This window comes from Arabidopsis lyrata, assembly GCF_000004255.2.
Source record: "Arabidopsis lyrata subsp. lyrata unplaced genomic scaffold ARALYscaffold_3, whole genome shotgun sequence".
In the NCBI taxonomy this organism is placed as follows: domain Eukaryota; kingdom Viridiplantae; phylum Streptophyta; class Magnoliopsida; order Brassicales; family Brassicaceae; genus Arabidopsis; species Arabidopsis lyrata.
The window spans coordinates 20,429,413-20,453,981 of NW_003302553.1; the positions used below are offsets into that span (position 1 = coordinate 20,429,413).

General features: G+C 36.1%; 3 protein-coding genes and 2 pseudogenes across 3 annotated transcripts; all 5 read left to right on the top strand.

Moving 5' to 3' along the window:
- The first annotated feature begins 473 nt into the window (after nucleotides 1-473).
- LOC9322054 lies at nucleotides 474-1,215 on the top strand (annotated as a pseudogene).
- Nucleotides 1,216-1,305: 90 nt separating this feature from the next.
- On the top strand, nucleotides 1,306-2,022 carry LOC9319994 (annotated as a pseudogene).
- A 1,496-nt stretch (nucleotides 2,023-3,518) lies between these two features.
- Nucleotides 3,519-4,029, top strand: LOC110229713 (S-protein homolog 27). The gene is given in 4 exon segments (XM_021030437.1): nucleotides 3,519-3,667; nucleotides 3,669-3,774; nucleotides 3,777-3,853; nucleotides 3,856-4,029. Coding segments are annotated over 4 exon segments (450 nt in total). The 5' UTR covers nucleotides 3,519-3,574.
- Nucleotides 4,030-16,733: 12,704 nt separating this feature from the next.
- Nucleotides 16,734-17,990, top strand: LOC9322056 (S-protein homolog 24). Its single transcript, XM_002883883.2, has one exon. It carries the CDS (start codon nucleotides 16,997-16,999, stop codon nucleotides 17,447-17,449), a length of 453 nt encoding a protein of 150 aa, XP_002883929.1. The 5' UTR covers nucleotides 16,734-16,996; the 3' UTR covers nucleotides 17,450-17,990.
- Nucleotides 17,991-18,736: 746 nt separating this feature from the next.
- Nucleotides 18,737-24,560, top strand: LOC9319997. The gene is made up of 15 exons (XM_002883884.2): nucleotides 18,737-19,134; nucleotides 19,422-19,824; nucleotides 19,938-20,115; nucleotides 20,200-20,339; nucleotides 20,618-21,344; nucleotides 21,520-21,620; nucleotides 21,774-21,918; nucleotides 22,002-22,070; nucleotides 22,165-22,210; nucleotides 22,423-22,886; nucleotides 23,110-23,189; nucleotides 23,294-23,429; nucleotides 23,691-23,883; nucleotides 23,964-24,046; nucleotides 24,183-24,560. Exons 1-15 carry the CDS (start codon nucleotides 19,035-19,037, stop codon nucleotides 24,303-24,305), a joined length of 2,988 nt encoding a protein of 995 aa, XP_002883930.1. The 5' UTR covers nucleotides 18,737-19,034; the 3' UTR covers nucleotides 24,306-24,560.
- The last annotated feature ends 9 nt before the right edge of the window (nucleotides 24,561-24,569 follow it).

The window sequence follows — 24,569 nt, forward strand, 5'->3', positions numbered from 1 at the left end:
TTTTTGACCCAAGGATTAGAGAGAGAAAGGCACTGAGTAGAGAGAGAGAGAGAGAGTGTGTTGTGTAGTAAATGAGACGAGAGATTGGTGGTGAAAGGAGTCAGCTTTGCATTTATTATCATCATCTTCTTCTCTAAAATCTTCCCAAAAAAAAAAAAAATACAGAGCAAAAGCTTTCACAAAATTCATCTTCTTCCTTTCACAATTTTGGGATCTGACTGTTTGTTTGAAAATTCTGCTAATTCTCTTCCGTGAAAGTCGTTTACTTTTTTGTGGGTTTTGTGAAAGTTTCCGTTTTTAGTGGCTTCTCTTGATCTTCTTCAAGATCTTCACTTTTTAGGGTGTTTTTCCTCTTATGGGCTAGAGATCAACACCAGCGACGCTTCCGATCTACCGCAACGGCGCTTCCAACTCTGAATCGTCGCTTCCACGACGCTTCCAAACGCTTCATTTTGGGAATCGCGATTCCAACGCGATTCCGAGCGATTCCGATGCGCTTCCGCTTCGCTTCCGCTTCCGGAGCGAGAAACGTAGCTTCACAGACGATTCCGTGCTTCGTAGGTAGCAACGCTGAACAGTCGATAGTATGGTCGGTATCAGGAGAAAGCATGTCTCAGTTCGGAAAACTGGGTGCTGTCCTCATGGTCTACAGGTTATGCCATAAGAAAGGTGACCACTGGACATCAAGGTGCTAACAGAAGGATCTCTTAGCCTTAATGGACGAGCCTTTAACAGCACAAACTTCTACACTGACTATAGCTGGAACTGGAACTGGCAGTGCTGCTTATGTCTCACCAAGCATGAGAGAAGGTGCAGACAGAAAAGCTGGTGGTTCAGACATGAGGAGTAGAAATGAGGGGAACTGACTGTCCGTGTGACTAATTTGTCTGAAGATACCCGTGGACAGGATTTGATGGAGTTGTTTTGTCCGTTTAGTGCTGTAACCTGTTGTCATGTAGCCATTGACCAGAAGACAAGCATGAGCAGAGGATTTGGATTCGTCAATTTTGTCAGCAGGGAAGATGCACAGCGAGCAATCAACACATTGAATGGATATGGTTATGATAACCTCATTCTTAGGGTTGAATGGGCCACTCCTAAACCCAATTAGATCTTTTTCATTCTCTAATGATAATATTCTTTGTAAGATGTTAATGCATATGAATTCTTAACTATAAATTCTCGAGATAAATAGGATTCATGTTGGTCTCTGAATTTGATTTACACTTGCAGTAACCATGGGTCTAATTGCTGAATTTGCACTCGTATGAAAGTTCCTACTAAATGCATTTCTAGTGAATACGTGCAAAAAGTAATAAAACTCTCTTTAATACTGCAAGCATGTTAAAACTTAGAAAAGATTTATAAGGGTGAAGTCATTTCCATTTTCCATTGACCATTTTACCAATAACCAAGTAAAAATCATCAAATTCAAAGAGATGGGAAACAAGGATTCGAAAGGCTCTTCTACGACCGATCTGAAAGAGGTGATTGTGGCTACACCTCAGACTCAACAGCAACAACAGTCACCGCAATTGATCCGAAAGTCGCAACCACAGCAGCCACATTCATCTGAGATGCCTCTTCTCTAACCCTGTTACAAAAAAGAATACTACGAGAAAATGAGCGAAGAGAAAATCGCTATGCTCTTAGAGACTTACGGAATCATGACAGTCCCTGGTGATTTGGCTAACAAGAGAAACTTTGCTTTTGAAACCTTTCGTTGGGATCATAAGAACAATCACCCTAAAGCTTAACAACTAACTACTTGTATAGTACAATAAAACTAACGTTTTATGATTGGACCTAAACACATTCATAATTCTTTCATCGATTCACAAGAAAATATAAAGAGAATATATACAAAGTAACCATGGATTCAAAAATAATATACAAACTAACCATGAGCTACAGTAACATGTCTGTAACATGTCGGAATGCATGTGTAATTACGTAAATGTCCTTTGTAACACGCTTTCTTTTCGAATTACATGTGATAACATAATATATCTCTTTTTATCATGTATTTTTCTCGTACTACACGTTATTTATAAAGAACACATAGTATTTCTTGGAAAAAACATTCTATTCATTGTAATATCTATCTTTATCATGTTATTTTGTAATAATACACATGTTTTATTAAGATCACATGTGATTTCTTTTAAAAAAGATGATTATTTTTTAGTAATACACGATTTTTATTAAGATTACATGTGATTTCTTTTTAAAAAGATTCTATTCAGATTAATTTTTTCATAACAATATTTTTTCTTAAAAAGCCACTACATAACAATGTTTTTTCTTAAAAATTCACTATGTTTTTTGAAATATCATGTCTTTTAGTTCAATATAACATGCGAAGTTTAAATGTTACATGTTATTTTGAAAAATCTCACGAAACTGTCTCGCATATCGTTGATCTCGCAACAAACAAAGGATAGTTTTGGTATTTCACATCATCCGACAACGTGGGTCCATAACTATTTTGCAACAAAAAAGTTTCTTTCTGCTATTTTCTTAATTTAAGTGTTTTATTTGGCTATTCCCTAATATTACCCAAATATAAATCATAATGCTACTACAATAACGAATATTATAATCACTTTAGCATCTCTTGAACAAGTTTCTAAGAATCCAAGAGATGTTAAAATATTAGTTAGATAACCAGAAGCAATAATTCACATATATATATACATGAAAAATGTTACTCTTTATCTATTAAGATGAAATGTATATAATGTAAATCTATTTGTATAATATAGTAGATAGTTAAATTGTTATAGAAGATGTGGAACAAAAAAATTTGCATTACAAAATATAAAATGCATGAGGTTCAAATCCGGCTCGGGAAAAATATGAATTACCATTTAGAATTTTATATGTATTTCCAAAACCTGCATATTTATGTGAGACCTTTATATTGTGATAAACTATAAATAAAAGGCTCATACCAAAAAAAAAAAAAACTAAATTAAAAGTTTGTGTCAGACTTAAATAAGGCAGAATGTGGTGCTTACACTTGAACAAACTAAATCTTATTTAAATTAATAAAAGCAAATAAATAAACTAAGAGTGGATGTAGTTATAACCCGTTCAACACCAATGTTTATCTTTGAATATATTAGGATACAAAGATTTTTAGTTATTTTTTTTAAAAAAATGTATATCTTTATAAATCACTTTAATATGTCATGAGGTTTTGCTAATTTAGGTTATTCTAAGTAAATAAATATTTAAATTATTTTAAGCTACTATATATGTTACTATATACTCCCTGTGTTCTTTATTAATGTAGTTTGTAGGATTTTCACATATATTAAGAAAACATATTAAAAATTGATTATAAATATATTATTTATGTGATTAACAATTTTTCATAACTCTAAATCAATAGTATTCAAATAGATTGTTCTTGAAATGTACAATTCATTAATAATAACTAATAAATATTGCATAGAAAACTTAAAATATTTATTTTTTTGAAACTAATTCTTTTTTTTTTAATAATAAGGAACAAAGGGAGTATAAATTATGAATTATTGAAAGATAATGTCATCACTAACAAATCATAATGATAAACTCATCTAAAAAAAATCTCATAGCCACCATCTCTTCAATATTTACTATATGTATAGTGATGATATATGTGACATGCTATGAAACGTTTTCAACAAGATGGAGAACCATTTCCAACTAGAGGGCCTCTTACGACGATCACGGTACGAAACAATAATGACTATTTGCTTGGAATCCACCGTAAATCTAAAGATGATATCTCGGTTTCCACGTTCTCAAAAAAGGTGAATTATATGGTTGGAAATTTCATGTAAACGTACGAAATTCAACACTTTTGTTTTCTGTGGATTTAGCCAAGGACAACATAATAAAGGCGTGTCCGAGATTTACAGGGCGAAAAGAGATTTTTATAGATGTAGAAACTGTATATGGGATGCAACAAAAGATGGTCTTTATGGTTATAGCAACTTGCCTCAAAAAGTTATATGGTTTTTCAAGTGGTTAAAGTAGTATTAAATTGTATTTTTGATTCAAATATAAATAAAATAATGTTTTAAGAACTGTATAAAATTTGCATATGATGTTGTTAACCTAAAAATAAAAAATTGTTGTGAAGTATATTAGAGCAAGTTTTAGCAAGAGAGCGAATAAGATATATGTGAGCCAATAAAAGTAGAAACATCAAGAAGTGTGAATGGCGGCTGGCTGGCAAAGAAGTTGCTATGGGCTGGTTGATCAAAAGAGGGACATGCTTGAAAACATGTACTCGCATATCCAAAATAAAAATTATCTCTATCAAACCGATGAAAGTTCAGTAAAATATGGAAAGGGAGATAGTCTAAGGATATATTAATTTTAAATATTATATTATTATTATTTTATGGATAAAATTTGAGAAAATATTCAATTGTTATTTGTTTTAATTAACATGCACCTAAAATTAAAAAATCATATTAATCCATTTTAATTTTATTAGGAAGATCCTCACTTAATTTAAAAGATAACTATATCCTCAATTAATTCTATTCTTAATTATTTTTTATTTATATTTTCTTATATTTTCCTTCTGATTTTCTTATATTTTCCTTCTTGTTTTCTTATATTTTCTTTATAGAATTCATAGCCAAGCACTATATGTACTTATGTAATCTCTGATCCGCTTTCGCTTAAATAATCTAGACCTACTTACAAGAAGAAAACAAATTCAAACCGGAAAACCAAACATTACCGAATGATTACTTAAACCGGTTATCTAACTTTTAGTTACATTGGCTTTGAATGTGATTTTGGATGGTCAAAAGGATATTCAGTTGGGAGTGGACCGAGACGGCAAAAACTCTTTTTTGGTAAGGCAACCCGCTTGGCCGTTAATGGTAGCTTCCAACCTGCCCCGGCCTAATAGTATTTAGAACCCTAGGACCAAAAAAATACAAAAAATATTGGACCCTTAACTATATACACTAAATTTTATGTATATATTTAGACTTATTTAATTTAAATATATTTGTTTGGGTCGTTTTAAACTTTATTTCTGAAAAATGTATCGTAATATACATTTCAATGTTAAGAAATTGGGCTATATTTTAAAATAAAAATGAGTCTTAAACATAAGAAAATTTTTAGATGGTCCCATGGACCACTATCCATTTGCCCTACGCATTTGGACCGGACATGTTCCCACCAGATAATGTCGGCAGGGCAGTCTCTCACCCATGGCAACATAGGCATTTGCCATGGGTCCAAAATTTTTTTCTAAAAATTTTTTGAAAAAAGGGCCCAATTTTTAGAATTTTTTTTTTAGTAAGAGAACTTAATTTTTTTTAGTTTTGCTAAGGGTCCTCCCAAAGATTGAGACGACACTGAATGTCGGTGATGGTATCGAGCAGCTTAAATGAGCCTTCAAGATGTGATCTTCTTCTTGAAATTCTTTTCACAATCTTTTCTTCGATAGTTTTGAGACGGTGGCCGGAGATATTTTACTGGAGTTCTTGGAGGTAAATCAGACCCAGAAAGAAAAGGATGTGAAATTAGATGTTACCTTAAACGAGGTCCTAAATAAAAAGAAGAGACGTGTGAGATAGAGAAAGGGCCTTGATAGTAGCCCATAGATACGTCCCTTCATTGTTTTTTGCCCAATAGGAATCTGTATTTCACGGCCGACGAAACTCACTTTTGTTTGTTTTTTTTGACACGGTTATGAGCAAATAAATACTCTAATTTTTGACGTCTCATAACATTATTAAACACACAAAAGCAACGATCTCTTTGCATTTCTCCCAGATATATAAAATTGATTTGAAGTCTCAATAAATTAACACTCAAATATAAGAAGCCAATTCATTTAATGCCTCCACTCCAGCAATTCTCTTCTGCAAACATGTCGAGAAGTGAAAGTGGTAAGAATTACCTCTCATTATACTGCAAATATTTTTTACTATAGTTACTATTGTTTGATAATTAGTAACAATGTTTAACTATAAAAAAAATAGTGGTTCACAACATTGGTTTAAACCCTATTATGGAAACAGTTCATACCTGGAATTCGAAAAAATGTTAACAAGGATGACTATGATAGATATATCATATATCAACACTCAGGGTCGGCCCATAGCTAAAGCCCATGAAGCAAGGGCTTTAGGCATCAAATAATTATAAGTAGATTTAAGGGCATCAATTTTTAAAATGTTACTATGGTCTAGTGGTTAGTTTGAAGTCTTTTGTTGTGGAAAAACAGTCTATTTCTCCCCGAGAAGTATCGCATCATAACAGATAGAGCCCAATCTATGACTACATGCTAAATGTCTCCGAAACAATATTTGTCAACCTATATCTCCCCGAATCCATAGTTTTCATCTATTTTCCCATAAATCTAGGTTAAATCGGTTTACGAACTAAATCTAATAGAAAACCAATCAAACCGATACCAAACCACTTATATCAAACTTTCTTTTGATATAGAAGGTTTCAATAATTTAAAAAAAAAAAAAAAAAAAAAAACGAAAAAATTGCAGCACGTTGTTCGTCTCTTCTTCATTCTTAGTCTTCAAAGTCCAAATCTTTTTGAAAACATTGAAGCACCGTTAACAATCTCCAGTGCCTTATCCACGTCTCTATTTTTGCAAACACCATTAATTACTGTGTTGTTATTGAAGATAAACTCGTTCAATTGCAACATTGCAAATACAACAATCTAATTACCCCAAATCAACATCTCTATTATTACATTTGTTTTATTGAATTATCTCTCTGTTTGTTCGATTTCTCATCTTAAAATCAATTGGGAAACAAAGTACAAAACCCATAAAAGAATCAACACAAACCATCAAGCCGACAATGGCAGATTCAACGATGAATTTTCAATTTGGATGGGATAATGTCGGATGGTCTCGAGTCGGGTTTAATCAAAGCCGATGAAGCTCCAATAGTGAAGCAGATCAGGGCGGAGAGGAGGAACAAGAAGAAGAGGGGAGCTGCTGCAAAATAGATTTATAGCCACCATCACCGGCATCGACATCACTGTTCACCGAAGGGGAACGAAGAAGAAAGCCATCGTGTTTTTTTTTTCTTAATTATTCAATAAAAATTGCCCAAACATATTATACAATTAATTAAATTAAATGTATTCGGTTAAATCGGGTTGTCAACGGGTTTAATCTGGTTATAATTAGGTTTAGTTGGTTTGTTTATCGATTTTGAATACAGTAAACCGATTAAACCCAGTTCTGTGTGGCTTTAGCTCTCGAACTATTAAATCGGGGACATTCAGGTATTGAACTTTGAATTCATGGGAAAATAGGAATAGAACTTTCATTTCATGGATATTAGGACCGAGGTTAAAGTTTGGGCTCTATCTGTTATGATGCAATACTTCTCGGGGAGAAATAGACTGTTTTTCCCTTTTGTTGTACAGGTCACGGTTTCGAATCCCAAACATGTTAAAACTTGTATTTTTTTTTAATAACAGTTTTTCTTAATAGGCCAAATTTTTTTTTGCTTTAAGCACTCAAATAGTTTGGGCCGGCCCTGTCAACACTAGAGCTACTCTTCCGACAACAGAGAAACATCAAAACGGTGATGTATCATCAAATGGGTCAATTGGATCAAAAGAGAAAAGCAACGTGGGCCGAGTCAACAACACAAAACCCACGAAGCCCATTTGGATTCATATGGCACCTTCACCAACGGCTCTTTCACATTGAGACTCGGAAGTTTGGAGACTCAAAAAATAATCTAATTAGAAACGTGTTTGAACAAAACACAACCACTATGTTCAAAATATATTTTCAGACATAGTAAGATTTTTTTTTTTTTTTGGTAGTAGTAAGATTTTTTAATATGTTCAAAATATATAGATATATTACAATTCATAAAATTAAAAAACTTAACATTTGTCCTAGCCTAAATGGAGAGAAGACTAGCCTAAATGGAGAGAAGACTCTCCCAAAAACGAATTATTTAACATTTGTCCTAGCCTAAATGGAGAGAAGACTCTCCCAAAATTTATAGTATTATTTTTGTTATTTTAACATCTTATATATTTTAAATAATTCGTTTTTTATTTATTTAATTTTTCTATTAATTATAAGTAACATAAATATGCACTAAATGAATATTTTAAATTTATTTTAATGTAAAATAAATAGTGTTGCTTATGTGGATGATGATGTGGATAGCCTAAATGGAGAGAAGACTCTCCCATTATATATATAGATTTTCCTTATAGAATTCATAGCCAAGCACTATATGTACATATGTAATCTCTTATCCGCTTTCGCTTAGATAAAAATGAAAAATCTAGACCTAATTACCAAAAAAAAAAGAAATTTCAAACTAGAAAACCAAACATTACCGAACAATTACTTAAACCGGTTATCTTATTTTTGGTTACATTGGTTCTGAATGTGATTTTGGGTGGTTCAAAAGGATATTGAGTTGGGAGTGGACCGAGATGGCAAAAACTCTTTTTTCGTAAGGCAACCCGCTTGGCCGTTAATGGTAGCTTCCACCCTGGTCCGGCCTAATAGTATTTAGAACCCTAGCTAGGACCAAAAAAAACATATATGTATTGGACCGTTAACTATATACACTAAATTTTTTTGTATATTTAGACTTATTTAATTTAAAAATATTTGTTTAGGTCCTTATAAAGTTTATTTCTGAAAAAATGTATCGTAATATACATTTCAATGTTAAGAAATCGGGATATATTTTAAAATTTTTAAATAAAAATGATTATTAAATAGAAGTAAATTTTTAAAATTTTGATGGTCCCATGGACCACTATCCATCTGCCCTACGCATTTGAACCGGTCCTGTTCCCACCGGATAATTCTGGCGAAGGTATCGAGGACCTTACATGGGCCTTCAGGATGTGATCTTCTTCTTGAAATTCTTTCCACAATCTTTCCTCGGATAGTTTTGAGATGGTGGCCGGAGATATTTTACCAGAGTTCCTGGAGGTAAAGAATTTACAAACTTTGAAGAAACTCATCATATTGTTTTTTTCCCTCTATGTAATCTGTGTCTGAGAGAGAAAAATGGAGAGAGATAGAGAAAGTATGTTTTGCTCATACATTATTTATATTTTTTTGAGTATTTATTTTGTTTACTTATACGATGGAAATTACATATGTACATCAGTACATATAGTGCTTTCTCGAATCATTTACACAAATTTTAAGAAAACAATGTTATTATTTACATAAGCATGGTGGAATCTAACTAGAATATGTTTGTAACCTATACTGTTTACATTATCAATGAAATATTTATAATTCAGTATAAAAAAATAATAAAGGAAAAAAAAAATCTTGCTCGAAGAAAAATTCAACTTGTTTTTCATTTTGACATCAAAATTTAATAAAAATAAATAAATATTCTTTTTGATTAGTTAAAAAAAAGGTGTTAAGACTTTTTTTTCTTATTTCTTTATTTCTTATTACATATCCACAAGGATCCGTCGTGCTTTTTCTGGAAAAACACCGGTGCGCCATAAGGAGCCTTCGATGGTCTCAACATCCCAGTTGAAAGTAGTTCTTCGAGTTGTTTGCGAAGTTCTATGAGTTCGAATGGAGCCATGCGGTATGGGGTCATCACAGGTGGTTTGGCTCCTACTTCCAACTCGATCCGATGATCCACCTCTCTCCTAGGTGGTAGTTTCTCCGGCAACTTAGGCGGCAATTACGTCTTTATTCTTTTCAAAGACTTTCTCAATCACCGGCGGGATGACAAATTCTTTTCCAAACCCGTCATCCAACTTCAAAAACACAAGGAAAGATGGGTTACCTTTCTTCACGCCTCTTGAGAACTGCATTCCCGAGAGTTGCCGAACTTCACCATCCTTCTTATTTTCAGCTTCCATGGTGGGGACCATTCATGGTGAACCCTTCTCAAGGATGCTTACCGTACTAAGTGCGGGCATATTTGCCGATACTTGTCTTTCGAATTCGAGCACAAGTACCACCTTGAAGTCGTCCATAGACACCACCGAGAAATTCACCATTCCCTTCCAAGCCCCGATACTAAGCTCCACGCCTTGTGCAACACCATGGAGTGGTTGAGATTTAGCATTCACCGACTTCAACCAACCATCACCCTTTGTCCATGTTAGACCGAGCCTCCTAGCTTCTCCCTCGGACACAAATTTGTGGGTAGCACCTGTGTCCACCATCGCTTGAGTTGCCCGCCCATTGACATGGATATCCATGTACATCAAACCTTTACTCTTTGCCTTAGACGTTGGAGTAGTCTTAAGAGCATTGAATAGCTGCAAGGACCCGATCATGCCCGTCTCTTCTTGGACATCCGCCTCTGCTTGCTCAAGGAGAGCGGATAATGACCCAAGTTTCGGACAATCCCTCACAGGATGGGGTCCCTTGCACACATAGCACCCACTCCTCGGAATAAAAGAGCGTTTCTTCGCCTCATATTCTTCCATCCCCGAACTCTTCTCTTGACTCCGAGGGTAAGTTGATGTTGGCTGGTCCCTCCTCTCTCCATTGCCCTTAGGCACCACTCTCTCCTTCTTCTTGTATGTTTCAGGTTGATTTTGAGTGACAAAATCGGAAAGAGATTCCACCGCGGCTATAGCTTCATCCACCGACTTCACTCCGCGTAGCTGCAACTCTTGTTTTGCCCACCCTTGGAGTCCATCAATCAAATGGAACACCAACTCTTGATCGGACAGATTTGGAATCTGCAACATTAGGGTAGTGAAATTCTTGACATACTCTCGGATCATACTCTTCTGTCGCAATTCCCTTAACTTCCTCCGCGCTTCGTAGACAAAATTCTCGAGATAGAATTGGCTTTTAAGTTCTTTCTTGAACTCCTCCCAAGTATCCACCAGACATGTGGCCCGCTCAATATCAGCGTGACGCCTCCGCCACCACAGCATGGCCGTATCCATTAGGTAGGATGTGGCTGCCTTGCTCTTTGTAGTCTCGTCTCCAAGCCTGAGATTGTCAAAGTATTGCTCTATCTGCCATATGAAATTCTCAACTTCCTTACCATCTTTTGCTCCATCGAATCGAGATGGTCTCGGGTAATCCATCATACCCGCACCCGCATTGCCATTCCCCCCATTGGCAACCGCCCTTTTTCACAATGCAAGGTTTTCTTGCATCGCCTCGATGCTCACCTGGAATGCTTTGACCGCCCCCATCATCATCTCTTCAAGTTAAACGAATTGCTCATCAAATCCGCTCAAGTTGTTCTTAACTCCACCGATCTCGGTGAACACTGTGTTCTCGAGTTCGGTAGTCGAGTGCTCAACACGCTCGAGCCTCTCCCCCAACTCGCTTACCGCGACACCTAAGGACCCAAGCTCATCTCGAACCCTGCTCTTGTCATGCTTCCTCTTCGGCGCATTCGCATCAAAGGCCTCCTGCCCATCGATGTTGATGCTGTCAACACCATCGGTAACATCATCCTCGTTACGACCCACCATCTTTCAATATCTCGTTTGCCTTTGATCTAACATGGCTCTGATACCATGTGCCACGGACTTGAACTTTTGGGAACAAATCTGCGGCCCTATAATATTTTTTCCTCGAGCAAATAGACTAGGCAGCCTTACTCTCTAAGAAATCTGGCCCTTTGTGAGAAAAAGAACTCAGAAAGAGTGAAAAAATCAGGAAAAGACAAGAGAATACTAAATTGCTCTGATATTGATAAAAATGCTGGATGATTACAAATAAGGGATCTCATCCCTATTTATACAAAAACACCTCTTTAATGGACGGTGGAGAATAAAGCGATCTAATGGCCGATATTGAAGATATGGCCTTGATTAGCAAGATCCTAATAAATGTGACGGATTTGTAGGGATATTTCTTGGGGACAAAGTCTTGAGAAATATCCCCCAAGTCTTTCCATATCTTCCTCCAAACGTTTCTACAAGATTCTAGAGAAGATCCAGCCCATGAAATGGGGAAAAAACCCATAAAGATGTAATGTGTCCTTCTGGTCCGGCCCGGAAGTATGTTTAAGAGAATGGGCAGTGACATAAGGCTCTTGTCCCTACTTTGTTTATGAGGTAAGTCGAATGTCTCACCGCTTCTCCCCACAGATAATTTGGCATGCTCATGTGTTTCAATATACTTCTAGTCATCTCCAACAAATTAAAGTCATGTTTCTTCTTTCAACCACTTCGTTTTGCTGAGGAGTGTATGTCGCTGCTAGATGGCTGTTGATGCCTTCTCTTTCACAAAAATCTTGAAACTCATAAGACAGGAACTCTCCTCCTTTATACGTTCTAAGTGTTTTGATTTTAGCACCACTCTCTTGCTCAACTAGCATCTTGAAACCTTTGAATTTCTCAACTCCCTCACTTTTCTCCTTGAACAAAATCGACAACATGTAACAAGAGTGATCATCGATTAACACAAATATGTACCTCTTTTTGGCAGTTGTAGGAGGCGATATAGGTCCTCAGAGATCACTGTGAACAAGGTCTAGGACTTGAAATGCACGATACGAAGTTTTCTTTGGAAACATTTGTCTTGCTTGTTTTTCAAGTAAGCAGGATGCACATGTTTCTTTTACCTTTGGAGCACTAGGTATCCGTATGACTAGTTCTTTTGCAATCATTGTCTTAATGGTTTCAAAGTTAATGTGTTCAAGTTGAGCATGCCATTTTGTTGAATTGCTTGATGCCACAAGCTGCAAACAATTGGTTTCTTCTAATTCCAAATTCACTTTGAACAGCCTGTATCTTGATCGTGTTGCTTTTACTAACAAGTTTCCATCTCGGTCATGTAAGGTTAAGTAGTCTTCTTTCATTCTGACATCACATCCCGATTCAGTGGCTTGTCCTAGGCTTATGATGTTGCTTTTAAGGTCTGGTATATAATACACATCGGCTAGGATCTTTCGTCCTCCGGTTTTGCTTACAAACAAAATTGAACCCTTACCCTTTAAGTCAATACGTGAATCATCCCCAAATCTTACTTTACCTGTGACCATCTCATTTATCTTGCAAATCCAAGCACGATGTCCTGTCCTATGATTACTAGCGCCATTGTCGAGATACCAAGCTTTTCGGAGCATGTATCAAAGTCTTTTGGCATCACATTCTTCTCATTCAAATATACTACCTAATGCATCATAAGTGATTCAGCTTCATGAGTATCATCTTCTTCCTTCTCTTGCATTTCTTGAAGCTTGATTAATTTGAGAAATCGATCCGGACAGTTCGAAGCATACTGCCCTGTTTTGTCACATCGCTAACATGTTACCTTGGACTTGTCTCTCTGTTGATAGCCAAACTCCCTTAGTTGGTAACCGTAATCTCTGGATTGGTAACCAAACCTTCCACGGCCTCTTCCAAATCGGCAAATCGACCACGGCCTCGTCCTCTACCACCATCTTGGGAGTCTGAGTTAACATACATGAGCTTGCCTTGGTCTTCTGTGAATCTTCTTCATCACAAACTTGATCTTCTTATGTTTTAAGCATTCCTACAATATCTTCAAGGTTATTGTTTTGAGATCAAGAACTTGTTCTAGGGCTGCAATTATATGAATGTATTTCTTCCTTGGCAAGCTCTTGAGAAATTTCTTAACAATCTTTGTTTCTTCAATGTTCTCACCCAAAGATGCTGCTTTTGTAGTCCTGATAAAATCATCAATGGTGTCGCTCTCTTTCATCTTCAATCTATTGAATTCAGTCATAAGGGTTTACAATCTTGCTTCTTTGACTCGATCGGCACCAAGATTTCTAGCTTTGATGGCATCCCAAACGGCTTTTAAGGTTTCATGGTTGCCAACTTGTAGAATTAGCGACTCTGGTATGGATTGAAACAAGAGGGCTCAGGCCATCTCGTTTTTCTCTATGTCCTCTGAACCAGGATCGTTGTCTCCCACACCCCTTATTCACTCGGAGAGCAACCTTCATCCTCATGGTCCAAACAGTGTAGTTGGAACTGTTTAACATCGAACATTGTATGGATGATGGTCCTCCTTCCTTTGGCTTGTTATCCATCGTGACCAATTCACTCATGCTTCGGATGATCTTCGTACTTGTCAACACTTGAGAAACAAAGCTGAAGGCTCTGATACCAAATCTAGAATCGAATACTTTGATCAAGGATTTATAAAAGTACTTCTTTTATTAACATTAGAACTAACTCAAACTAAAGCTCTCCTTAATCTCTCTCTCAATTCTCTAGGTTTACCACAAACTTTGGCAACTCTTATATAGAGACCCATAAAAATTAATTTCCTAAACAAAGTATAATATGTTTTAGATAACTCCTAACATATATCAATGGATAACTTCCAAAGATTTAATAATAATCTCTTCATTTAAATAAATAACTTATTCCTCAAGTTACTTTTTCTTCAAGCTTACTCTAACAATGATGCTCTCGCAAAAGTCAGTGGGGGAAAACTCAAGAACCCAACTTCCTTACTTGCTCGAATGCTATTGGCTAAAATAATACTGCCATGACTCCATAAAAAATATATGGGTGTCGAAGAACCCATGGCTCTCTCTCTTATTCAGTCTCTTACTCCAGTTGGAGCTGTACCAGAGGATCAGTTAAATCTCCGAGTCTCAGACTCACTTGAAGCTGGTACTAAACTCTGGAATTGGCCTGCAATAAGACCATTTCTTACCAGGGAATGATCATATCGTTAAATGACTCCCACCTGGTTCTTAAAGATTTCCTCATTACCGGTTCAATAATATGATACGACCGAGAACTTGAAGTAACCAGAAATGGGGGAAAACGGAGGAAGAGTTGAGAAAGAAGAGAAACAGAGAGAAAGAAATATCAACTTGATTTCTTTATCGATGTCTCTTACAAGGTTACTAAAAATTTTTTATACTAGGATGCATAGGGCAACCCTAAACAGATGGGGTTCATAAAATAGATAGATAAAAGGACTCATTCTCAAGCCCCATAACTAGCTTCTGGCCCAGCAATGACAATTATTTATTTATGGTATAAGGATTTTCTTCTCTCGAGTCTTCATTGCTAGGATTTGACTTCTTGAAACACTTAGCCACTTTGAGACATCTTCTTCTCCAGACGGCTTGCTCTTCTCCCTGATGTCCTATGTTTCTTCCTGATGAAAGCTAAAGGTATAGCCAACCTATCATAATACCAGTTGTCTTGTTATGGAATCACTTTAGTTTCAGCGGGCCCCTACCACTCTCATTCTTCTTTTTAATTGGCAATCAAACTTATGGAGGTTACAGACAGTCCCTAAAATCAAAACTTCAAGTGCAAATTCAGCTTGCTCGTACGGGTGTTACTCCTGACTTTTGCTTGTGGCTTGCCGGAATTAACTTTCCGAAGATGGATACACTAGCGACTGTTTGAAAATCGAGCTTCTCCTTCCTCCAATCCAAATTCCAATTAGAAAAAGTTCGTCGATTTGAATGTGAATTAGTAGCTAATGTGAGTAGCGCCTCGCGCTTGGTATCAAGAACTTCGCAGTTTTCTTCTCCAAGCCGGTTTCGCAAATTCTCTCGCTGATGCCTCTCTCTTCATCTATCATCGGAACAATGCCTTTATCTATGTCTTGGTATATGTTGACGACATTATCATCGCGGGAGATACTGCTCTTGTCAAAGCTTTCAATGTTTCACTTGCAGCTCGGTTTTCACTCAAAGATCTCGGAGCCCTCAGTTACTTTTTGGGAATCGAAGCAACAAGAACCCGCCGAGGCTTACACTTGATGCAGCGCAAGTATATAAATGATCTACTTCAAAAATATAACATGCTTGACACAAAGCCTGTTTCAACACCAATGTCTCCAACACCGAAACTATCTCTCCTCTCAGGTACGGCCCTAGATGATGCAACGGAGTATAGAATGATTCTTGGGAGTCTCCAATATTTGGCTTTTACGCGACCGGATATTGCTTTTGCGGTGAATCGCCTTTCACAGTTTATGCATCATCCCACAAATGAACATTGGCAAGCGGCTAAAAGGATTTTACGATATCTTGCGGGCACCAAGTCACATGGGATATTTCTTCGCTCGGATACACCTCTTACCATACATGCCTTCTCAGATGCTGATTGGGGTTGTGATTCGGATGCTTATCTCTCCACGAATGCATATATTGTGTACTTTGGTGGCAGCCCGGTTTCGTGGTCCTCGAAGAAACAGCGGAGTGTGGCACGTTCGTCTACGGAAGCGGAATATCGCGCAGTTGCTAACACAGCTGCGGAACTGCGATGGATATGCAATCTCTTGACAGAAATGGGCATTCCTTTATCCACTGCACCGGTAATCTATTGTGATAATATAGGGGCTACTTATCTATGTGCGAATCCGGTCTTCCACTCACGTAAGAAGCATGTTGCTCTTGATTATCATTTCGTACGTGGCTATATCCAATCAGGTGCTCTCCGTGTATCCCATGTCTCAACAAAGGATCAGCTCGCATATGCATTAACAAAACCACTTCCACGGCCACGCATTACTGAACTGATTTGCAAGATTGGAGTGCAAGAAGTCCCTCCATCTTGAGGGTGTGTATAAGGAGTTGTAAATATTAAGGATCTAATTGTAATTAGTATTAGTCTAAACCATAGTCTAAGTACTATATATGTTGTAAATCATTTTCCCTAATGAATGAATTGACTCTCATCTTACAGAATCCATATTTGGTTTTGCTTGATGAGTAGACGAACAATTGGTTTCAAGGTTATTTAATGGAAACATCTATTACTCTGTTTTCCTAAACACAGGGAGTACTATTAATTATTTTATATATGAATTAATGTTATTTCAAAAATAAGAAGGATAAAATTGGGAAGTATAGTAGTTTTGGAGAAAAAAATCTTGATTATTGTGGGTTATTTAAACAACTTCCATTTATTGTAATTATGAAAATATATCTAGTGATTTTTTCCTAATTTAGGTTAATCAAGATAAATATCTATTTTCTTTAAAAGCTGATATATATCACTCTACAAAATTTTACATATCTCAAAAAAAGCTATCATTAACCAACAGTCATGATAAACTCATCCAGAAAAAATCTCAATTCTTATTTCTGCTCAATTTTCACTATGTCCATAGTTGTGATATCTTTGATATGTTCAGAAGCTTTTCCAATTCAACAAGCTAAAGAACCACCTCGAGGTCATCTTACGAGAGTCACGATTCAAAATGATAACGACTATCTTCTTGGAATCCATTGTAAATCAAGAGATGATGATTTAGGATTTCACATTCTTGCTAAAGGTGAATTATTTGGTTGGAAGTTTCATGTCAATTTTCGTTATTCAACGCTCTATTTTTGTGGTTTTAGCCAAGGAAAAATAAAGAAAGGCGTGTTCGAAATTTACAGAGCGAATAGAGATTTTTATAGATGTGCAAATTGTACATGGAAAGCTGAAAAGGATGGTGTTCATGGATATACCGATATTCCTAAGAAAAGTTATTTATTTTATAGTTGGTTAAAGTAATGTAAAATTGAGTTATTTAAGAAGAAAAAAATGTAATGCAGTTGCTTAAAATATAAATAAAAGTATAATCTATGAATATTATTATTATTATTTCTTTTGTGAGAGCAGTTTCTAAAATTCTTGTTGAACCTCGTTTAAATTTCCCTCATTCAAAAAACTTCACCAACAATTAGAACCTTGAATCGGAACTCTCAACATTTATTAATTAACTTGAAGTCTTGAAGAAAATAAAAAGGGCGAGAGAGAGGGATGCCTAAAAACAAATTTATTCAGTGGAAGCGATCACGCATGTCCCACACAAAACACAACTCATTCCAGTAGTCACAATTAGGCCTGCGCGTTCGGCTAAACCGGGTTGTTCGGATCGGGTTATTCGGTTTGAGGGAAATTCGGTTTTTTAAAAATCCCACCGAATAGACCCGAATTGAAATTCGGTTCGGGTCGGTTCGGTAATCGGTTTGTTCGGGTCAGTTATTAGCTAAAATTTTTGTTTTGAACATGAGCCGGGTTTTTTATTTCTCCGGTTTATTCGGTTTTTACTTCGGTTTACATATTAGAAAAAAAAAAACAATTACTCTATTACAAACACAGATCTTACAAAATAAACCATTACAAATAATATTAAAGCCCAACCAGTAAGAGTTGCATTAGTATAATTTTTAACACAATTTGATAAAATAATAAATTGTGTTAATAAATTGGTAGAGACAATTGTCTCTACTCCTCCTACCAAAAAAAAAAATTTGATAAAATAATAAGATAATATTTTTTTTTGAAAATTTTATAATAACATATGGTCCAACCAGTAACATAAATTAATAGTATAAATTTGTAATATAAATATATACATATATGTATGTATATATATATATATAAAAATAAAATTTAGAGAAATATGATTGTAGTACTATTTGTTTTTCTTAAATTTGCATTAATTCTTGGTAAAGTTGAATTTTATTATTTTTGCTGCATCAAAAACTTTTTGAATCGTTTCCTAGACAACATTATTATTTTTTAACTTGTAATATTGGTTCTACAAAGATGGTTATTAAAAAAAAGAGAACTTCTTTTCAAATATAAGTTTTAAAAAATTATAAATTAGTCAAATCTCACTATAATTTAATATATTGATAAACTAATACTTTGAATAGAATTTTACGGTTTTAACATTATTAGTTTATAGATATTTTACTGTACTTAAATACAATTTTGGAAAATTACAAATTGTCGAAGGTGCAAATAAAGAACTTGTAATCTCTAAAGTCTAATCGAATCCGATACCAAACGACATCGTAGTTTCGTCCAGAACAATTGTCTCCGCAGTCTAATAAGAGAAAAAAAAAAAAGCCAGATAGGTTGATGAAGAATAGAGAAGAATCCTCCATGTTTGATCATCATCATTACTCTTGATTCAATTCTCTACGATCTTGTGTCCAGCTTCACTTGAATTTCTTCAATTCCAGCATCTCGATTCCATCACAGTAGCTAGGGATTGTTTTCAAGAAATTTGAGATTGAAAAAGCTCAAATTGGATCGAATTTCGTTGGAATTAGTCTCCAATTTCGGCGTTTTTCTCAGTGGGAAGATGAAGGCGATGGAGACTATACAGGATCTGATCGAAGAAGCTAAAGTAAGGGCCGTATGGTGGGCCTTGTGCATCTTCTCCGTCACCTATTTCTTGTCCCGTATGTCACTTTTTGCTCCTTTTTTTCTCTTCGATTTTGCTGTTTCAGTTTTGGACTTCCTAATTTTAGATAACAACTTCTACAATGGTATATTGGTATTAGTCTATAGAGTAATTGGTTACTCTGTTCTTAGTTTATTTGTTTGGAATCAAAGTTTAATCTTTATATACATTGTTTCTCTATATATTATGGTGTTGGTGTTAAGATAATGTTTTTGTTCGACTATATTTATATGCTAAATCTCTGCTTTTTTTCCTTGTTTGGGATTCTTTTGTGGTTTCATGCAGATACAAGTAAGAATATGTTGATGAATTTGCCAATCGCAATCCTTGGTCTTGTCGGTGTGCGGATTTTTCTTAATCAGGTTGAATTCACATGGAAAGTTGTGTCGACTCCTAGAAAAAGTCAGTTGTCTTATCTTGAGAAGAAGCAGTTGTCTGTGAATGATGCACGTCTTTCTGGTATCCCACCTCCTCCTAGGTGGAAGAAGAAAATCGACTCTCCTGTAGTGGAAGCTGCAATTAATGATTTTATTGACAAGATCCTTAATGATTTCGTGGTGAATTTGTGGTACTCTTTGATTACGCCTGATAAAGAAGCGCCTGAACTCATACGTGCAGTAATCATGGATGCTCTTGGTGAAATTTCAGTGAGGGTAAAAGAGATCAATATCGTTGACTTGCTGACGAGGTAGCCTTCTTTATTTCTCTTCCCTTATATCAGTTAACTTTTCACCTGAAAAAGTCTCGAGTTTTGATTGGATCATTACTGCTTGATAATGAAATCAATGCCTAATTGTGTAGGGATATAGTTGATCTGATAGGTGATCATTTGGAAAGTTTTAGAAGAAACCAAGCTGCTATAGGTATTGATGTTATGAAGACATTGTCATCTGAGGAGAGAGATGAAAGATTGAAATACCATCTTATGGCTTCTGGGGAACTCTATCCTGCACTCGTGTCACCTGAGAGTGAGTACAAGGTATGAGGGATAGTTCTGATGAAAATTACGCTGCCCTCTTAATTTGGTTACTCTATACATATATGCTCTTTGTTTTTTTAACAGGTTCTTCAGAAAATAGTTGCTGGCATATTATCTGTGGTTCTCAGACCACGAGAAGCTCAGTGCCCTCTTGTTCGAACAATAGCTAGAGAGATTGTTACTTCCTTAGTAATTCAACCTCTTTTGAATTTAGCATGCCCCGAGTAAGTTCTCTACATATATCTCTGTCTTCTAGAAAATTATTTTTGGTATCAAAATCTACCTTTCAGTCTTTTCCTTGACCGATGTGTATACTGCAAACTAGCTAGGAACAAGTATTGATTCCAGAATTTCTATTGATAAAATATAATGTATAAAAAGAATAACTGCAGATAAATGTATCATTTTTCCTGGGTTCTCTTCAGTGCTTGCCATTTACTTCAAACTCTGCCTTTCATTTTTCTAAGGCAGAGATGCTAATATTTTTTTTTTCCTGCCCCAGGCGTATCAATGAGGTGATTGAGATCGTTATCAATCTTATTAAAGAGGGAAACTTTGAGCAGTTCACTGGGGAAGAGCAGAATGTCAATTCTGCCCCATTGTCAGCCTTCGATAGTCAAGCAAAAAGTATGAATTTCACAAAAGCTATTGAGCAGAAATCACCAAACATAAATGACAGACACCCAGATCTACACGTTCAACAGCACTCTGCAGATTGGGCTCGGTTGCTAGAGGTTGCGACGCAAAGGAGAACAGAAGTTCTTACTCCTGAAAACCTTGAAAACATGTGGACGAAAGGAAGGAATTATCAAAAGAAGGAGTACAAAAAATCTCTGAAAAAGGGTTCTTCTACTGGAGCAAAGGAAAATGCAGTGGCGCAGTTACCCCCTAAAGTGAGCATTGATAAGCAGTCACAAGCACAGATGACTGAGGAATTTAGTACATCATCTTTACATGATGGAGGGCACCAGATTTATGAGGCTGATGTTAGAAAGGATTCTCGTTCAGATGGGAATAAAAATAGGCTTAAAAGATCCAATAGTACATCAGATCTTAATCTACGTCCTGAAACAAGTCTAGCACTATTAGGAGTCAGTGAGGGGCCTCTAATCACAGAATTTTACACCACAGATTTTATCAAGCACAATGATAACTACATTAGTGATAATAAATCCCAAAGCATTGTTCTTCACAAAGAGGGTCAGCACTGCCTAAAGCTCAAATGTCGAGTAAGCTCCTGTCTTAATATTTACTGTTTCTTTAATTTTCTTTGTTTCTGTGACACATCCACTTGACCTTTTCCATTTGCCTGTGTATGAGTGTGTGTGTGTGTGTGTGTTTTGCAAATAATTATGCTATTATTAGCTTAAGATTATTATTTCGTATGTCTGTGTGTGGCTGCAGGTTCTTGGAGCTTATTTTGAGAAGCAAGGATCAAAATCATTTGCAGTATATTCTATTGCGGTGACAGATGTGGAAAACAAAACTTGGTTTGTTAAGAGAAGGTTATTTTCTTAGCATTCTGATTACGGGAAAATCATATCAGTACATCATTGAAATTCTTTACTCATGTCACTAGCTTTTGATATATATTTCCATCGTAAAAGGCAGAAGATAGCTGCAACTTGATTGTAAAATATTTATTTGTTTCCCTTCAGATACAGTAATTTCGAGCGATTACATCGTCAACTCAAAGAAATCCCGAATTACAATTTACAGCTGCCTCCCAAGCGTATTTTCTCATCAAGCACCGAAGATGCTTTTGTTCATCGCCGCTGTATTCAGCTGGACAAGTATCTACAAGTATTATTTATCCCCTTAGCAACTTTAAAACCATAGTTACCATCAACATTTCTCTTATAAAGACATTTTTTCCTTGGCTGCAGGATCTCTTGTGTATAGCTAATGTTGCTGAACAGCATGAAGTTTGGGATTTTCTAAGCGCAGCCTCTAAGGTGTGGATCTGATTAAATGCCGCCCACAAATTTCATTACTTTCTATTTTCATTAGGTGGATGTGTTCTAATGATTGTCTTTTTTTGTTCTGTAGAATTATTCTTTTGGAAAGTCTTCATCAGTGATGAAAACTCTTGCAGGTATTGTTCGCTGCTGTTTTAGTAACATGTATGTAGCATAAAAGTCAGCCCTCGCTTTCTATTCCATTAATAAAATATTTTTAATCCATCCTGTTTTATGCTAAAAAACTGAATTCTGGGAAAACGATCAGAATGAAGAGAGAAGTGTACATTGTGTTATGTGGTTGCTTTACTTTTCCATTTTACTTAATTTTGTTCTTGGAATTGAGCAGTTAATGTTGATGATGCCATGGACGATATTGTACGTAGTTTCAAAGGTGTCTCAGATGGCCTTATGCGCAAAGTTGTAGGATCCCCACTAGAAGAGCATGATCATGCTCCTGCCCGCCACCTCTCCTGGAGTGTAAATGAAATAAGCACTCAGCTCTCTAGGGAAAGCGCAACTGAGTCTATGCACAGCAGCATTTCTGATACTGAAGACATCGACAAACTTGGAGAGAACACCCAAGGGGAAGGCAGATTTGACTCAGAAGCCAATGGGTGGCACTCAGATAATGAATTGGACTCAAAGTATGTTCCACCGAGAGTGGTTAGGCGTCTCGGAGAGCCTGAGAGTTCGCTCTCGGAGAAGGAAAATGATTTTAAGGCAAAATCTCAAGTTAGGGGGTTCACTGATTTGCAGCATGCTGATCCATTGACAGCTTTAGTCCAAAATCCCCATGGCATGCCACCCGAGGTACACCATATACCCCTAAAGTTTTATATACATTGATTAGACTTTGTAATTAGGCTTATGTATGTTACCTGGCTAAAAACTTTCATGACTACATGCACTACTTTTCACGCACCTGAAATAGAATTATACTTATTGATACATTCTCCAAAGAGATTTTAGCCTACTTTTTTGGAATCTTCTAATTTTGATTAACGTCATTCTTATCCTCTGTTTTTCATTACAGTGGATGCCGCCCAATGTCAGTGTACCAATTTTGAACTTAGTTGATAAAGTGTTTCAGTTAAATAGAAGAGGTTGGTTAAGGTGAGACAAAGTAGTTATTCTTTCTGATTTTATTTGTCTTTGATCATGCTATTCTATTTGATTAGGTTCCGTTTTCGAATAATTTTAATATGGTGTCATTATAGGAGACAAGTCTTCTGGATATCAAAGCAAATATTACAATTAGTTATGGAAGATGCTGTGGATGACTTACTCCTGAGGGAGATATGTTGGCTGCGGAATGAAGACACTGTCGCTCAAGGAATTCGTTGGGCTCAAGATGTAAGAATTGGGGTTTCTCTGATCTTGTCCAGAAGTTAACTGAATCTTCTTCTATACTCTTAGGGACCCTGCCATCATGTTTGATCATTCGCTGAAATCTATTATAACTCATGTAGAAAAGTCGGTGATCATTAAGGGAAATCATTATGCCAGATATTTCTAGTTTACTTTGATTGTTGCAGGAAGGCAGATCAAATAATAGTACTAGTAAAGTGATCGCTCTTTTTGTTGCTTACAATCTTATTTGCATTTTCTCTCCAGATTCTATGGCCAAATGGTGTATTCTTTACCAGAGTGAATGACAGTCAAGAGGAATTGGATGAGACCGACCCTAGTGAAAAAACTTTCCAAATAGCAGGCCAACTCGGTGGCATGAAGGTGGCTAAACCCAGTTCCTTTGAGCAGCAACTCGAGGCTGCACGCAGAGCTAGTGAAATAAAAAAATTCCTTTTCGGTGAGTATCTTAGGTTCTCTCCAATTGACGTATTGAGTTAGTTTAGTCTCAGTGGAAGTAACATTTTGATGTTTGGTCAGATGGCGCCCCAACAGCCTTAGTGAGCTTGGTAGGGCACAAGCAGTACAGGAGATGTGCGAGAGACATTTTCTACTTTACTCAGGTTAGAATTGATCTGTGTCTCACATTTAAAAGCTTTTTTTTTGTTTTGTTTTTGGTGTAAAGGGTTTAACTAAGTTGTTGCATCATCATCCATCGTTATGGTCTGACTAATACTTGACATTAATCATCTACCGCAGTCAAACGTATGCATAAAGCAACTCACATTTGCAATACTAGAGCTGCTACTCCGATCGGTGTTCCCTGAGCTGCAAGATCTGTTAAGAGACATAAGGGAGAATCCGCACTGTCGGTCAGAGTAATAACACATGTTTATATGGAGGAGGTAGCCTATGATTGACTTGAACCAGTTTTATCTCTCTCTATGTTAATTTTTGATCTTTTTGTTTCTTGGGGATTTTTTGGGGTCCTTCTTAATATTCATCCATGTGTATAAAAACAAGTGCTAGTATCAATCTGGGAGGGTTTTGAATACAACAATGACAAAAGGGTTCTGTATATAAAACCTCTTGTGTGTGGAAATTAGTTCATTGAAATGTAGTTTTTGTTTGCAAACATGGAAAAAT

What these genes read in the sequence shown, in the direction of transcription:
- LOC9322056 (XM_002883883.2), top strand. Translation starts at nt 16,997, where the DNA reads ATGATAAACTCATCCAGAAAAAATCTCAATTCTTATTTCTGCTCAATT.
- LOC9319997 (XM_002883884.2), top strand. Translation starts at nt 19,035, where the DNA reads ATGAAGGCGATGGAGACTATACAGGATCTGATCGAAGAAGCTAAAGTA. An exon ending in GAATTCGTTGGGCTCAAGAT is followed by an intron (nt 23,430 to 23,690) that starts GTAAGAATTGGG and finishes TTTTCTCTCCAG; the next exon opens with ATTCTATGGCCAAATGGTGT. An exon ending in AATAAAAAAATTCCTTTTCG is followed by an intron (nt 23,884 to 23,963) that starts GTGAGTATCTTA and finishes ATGTTTGGTCAG; the next exon opens with ATGGCGCCCCAACAGCCTTA.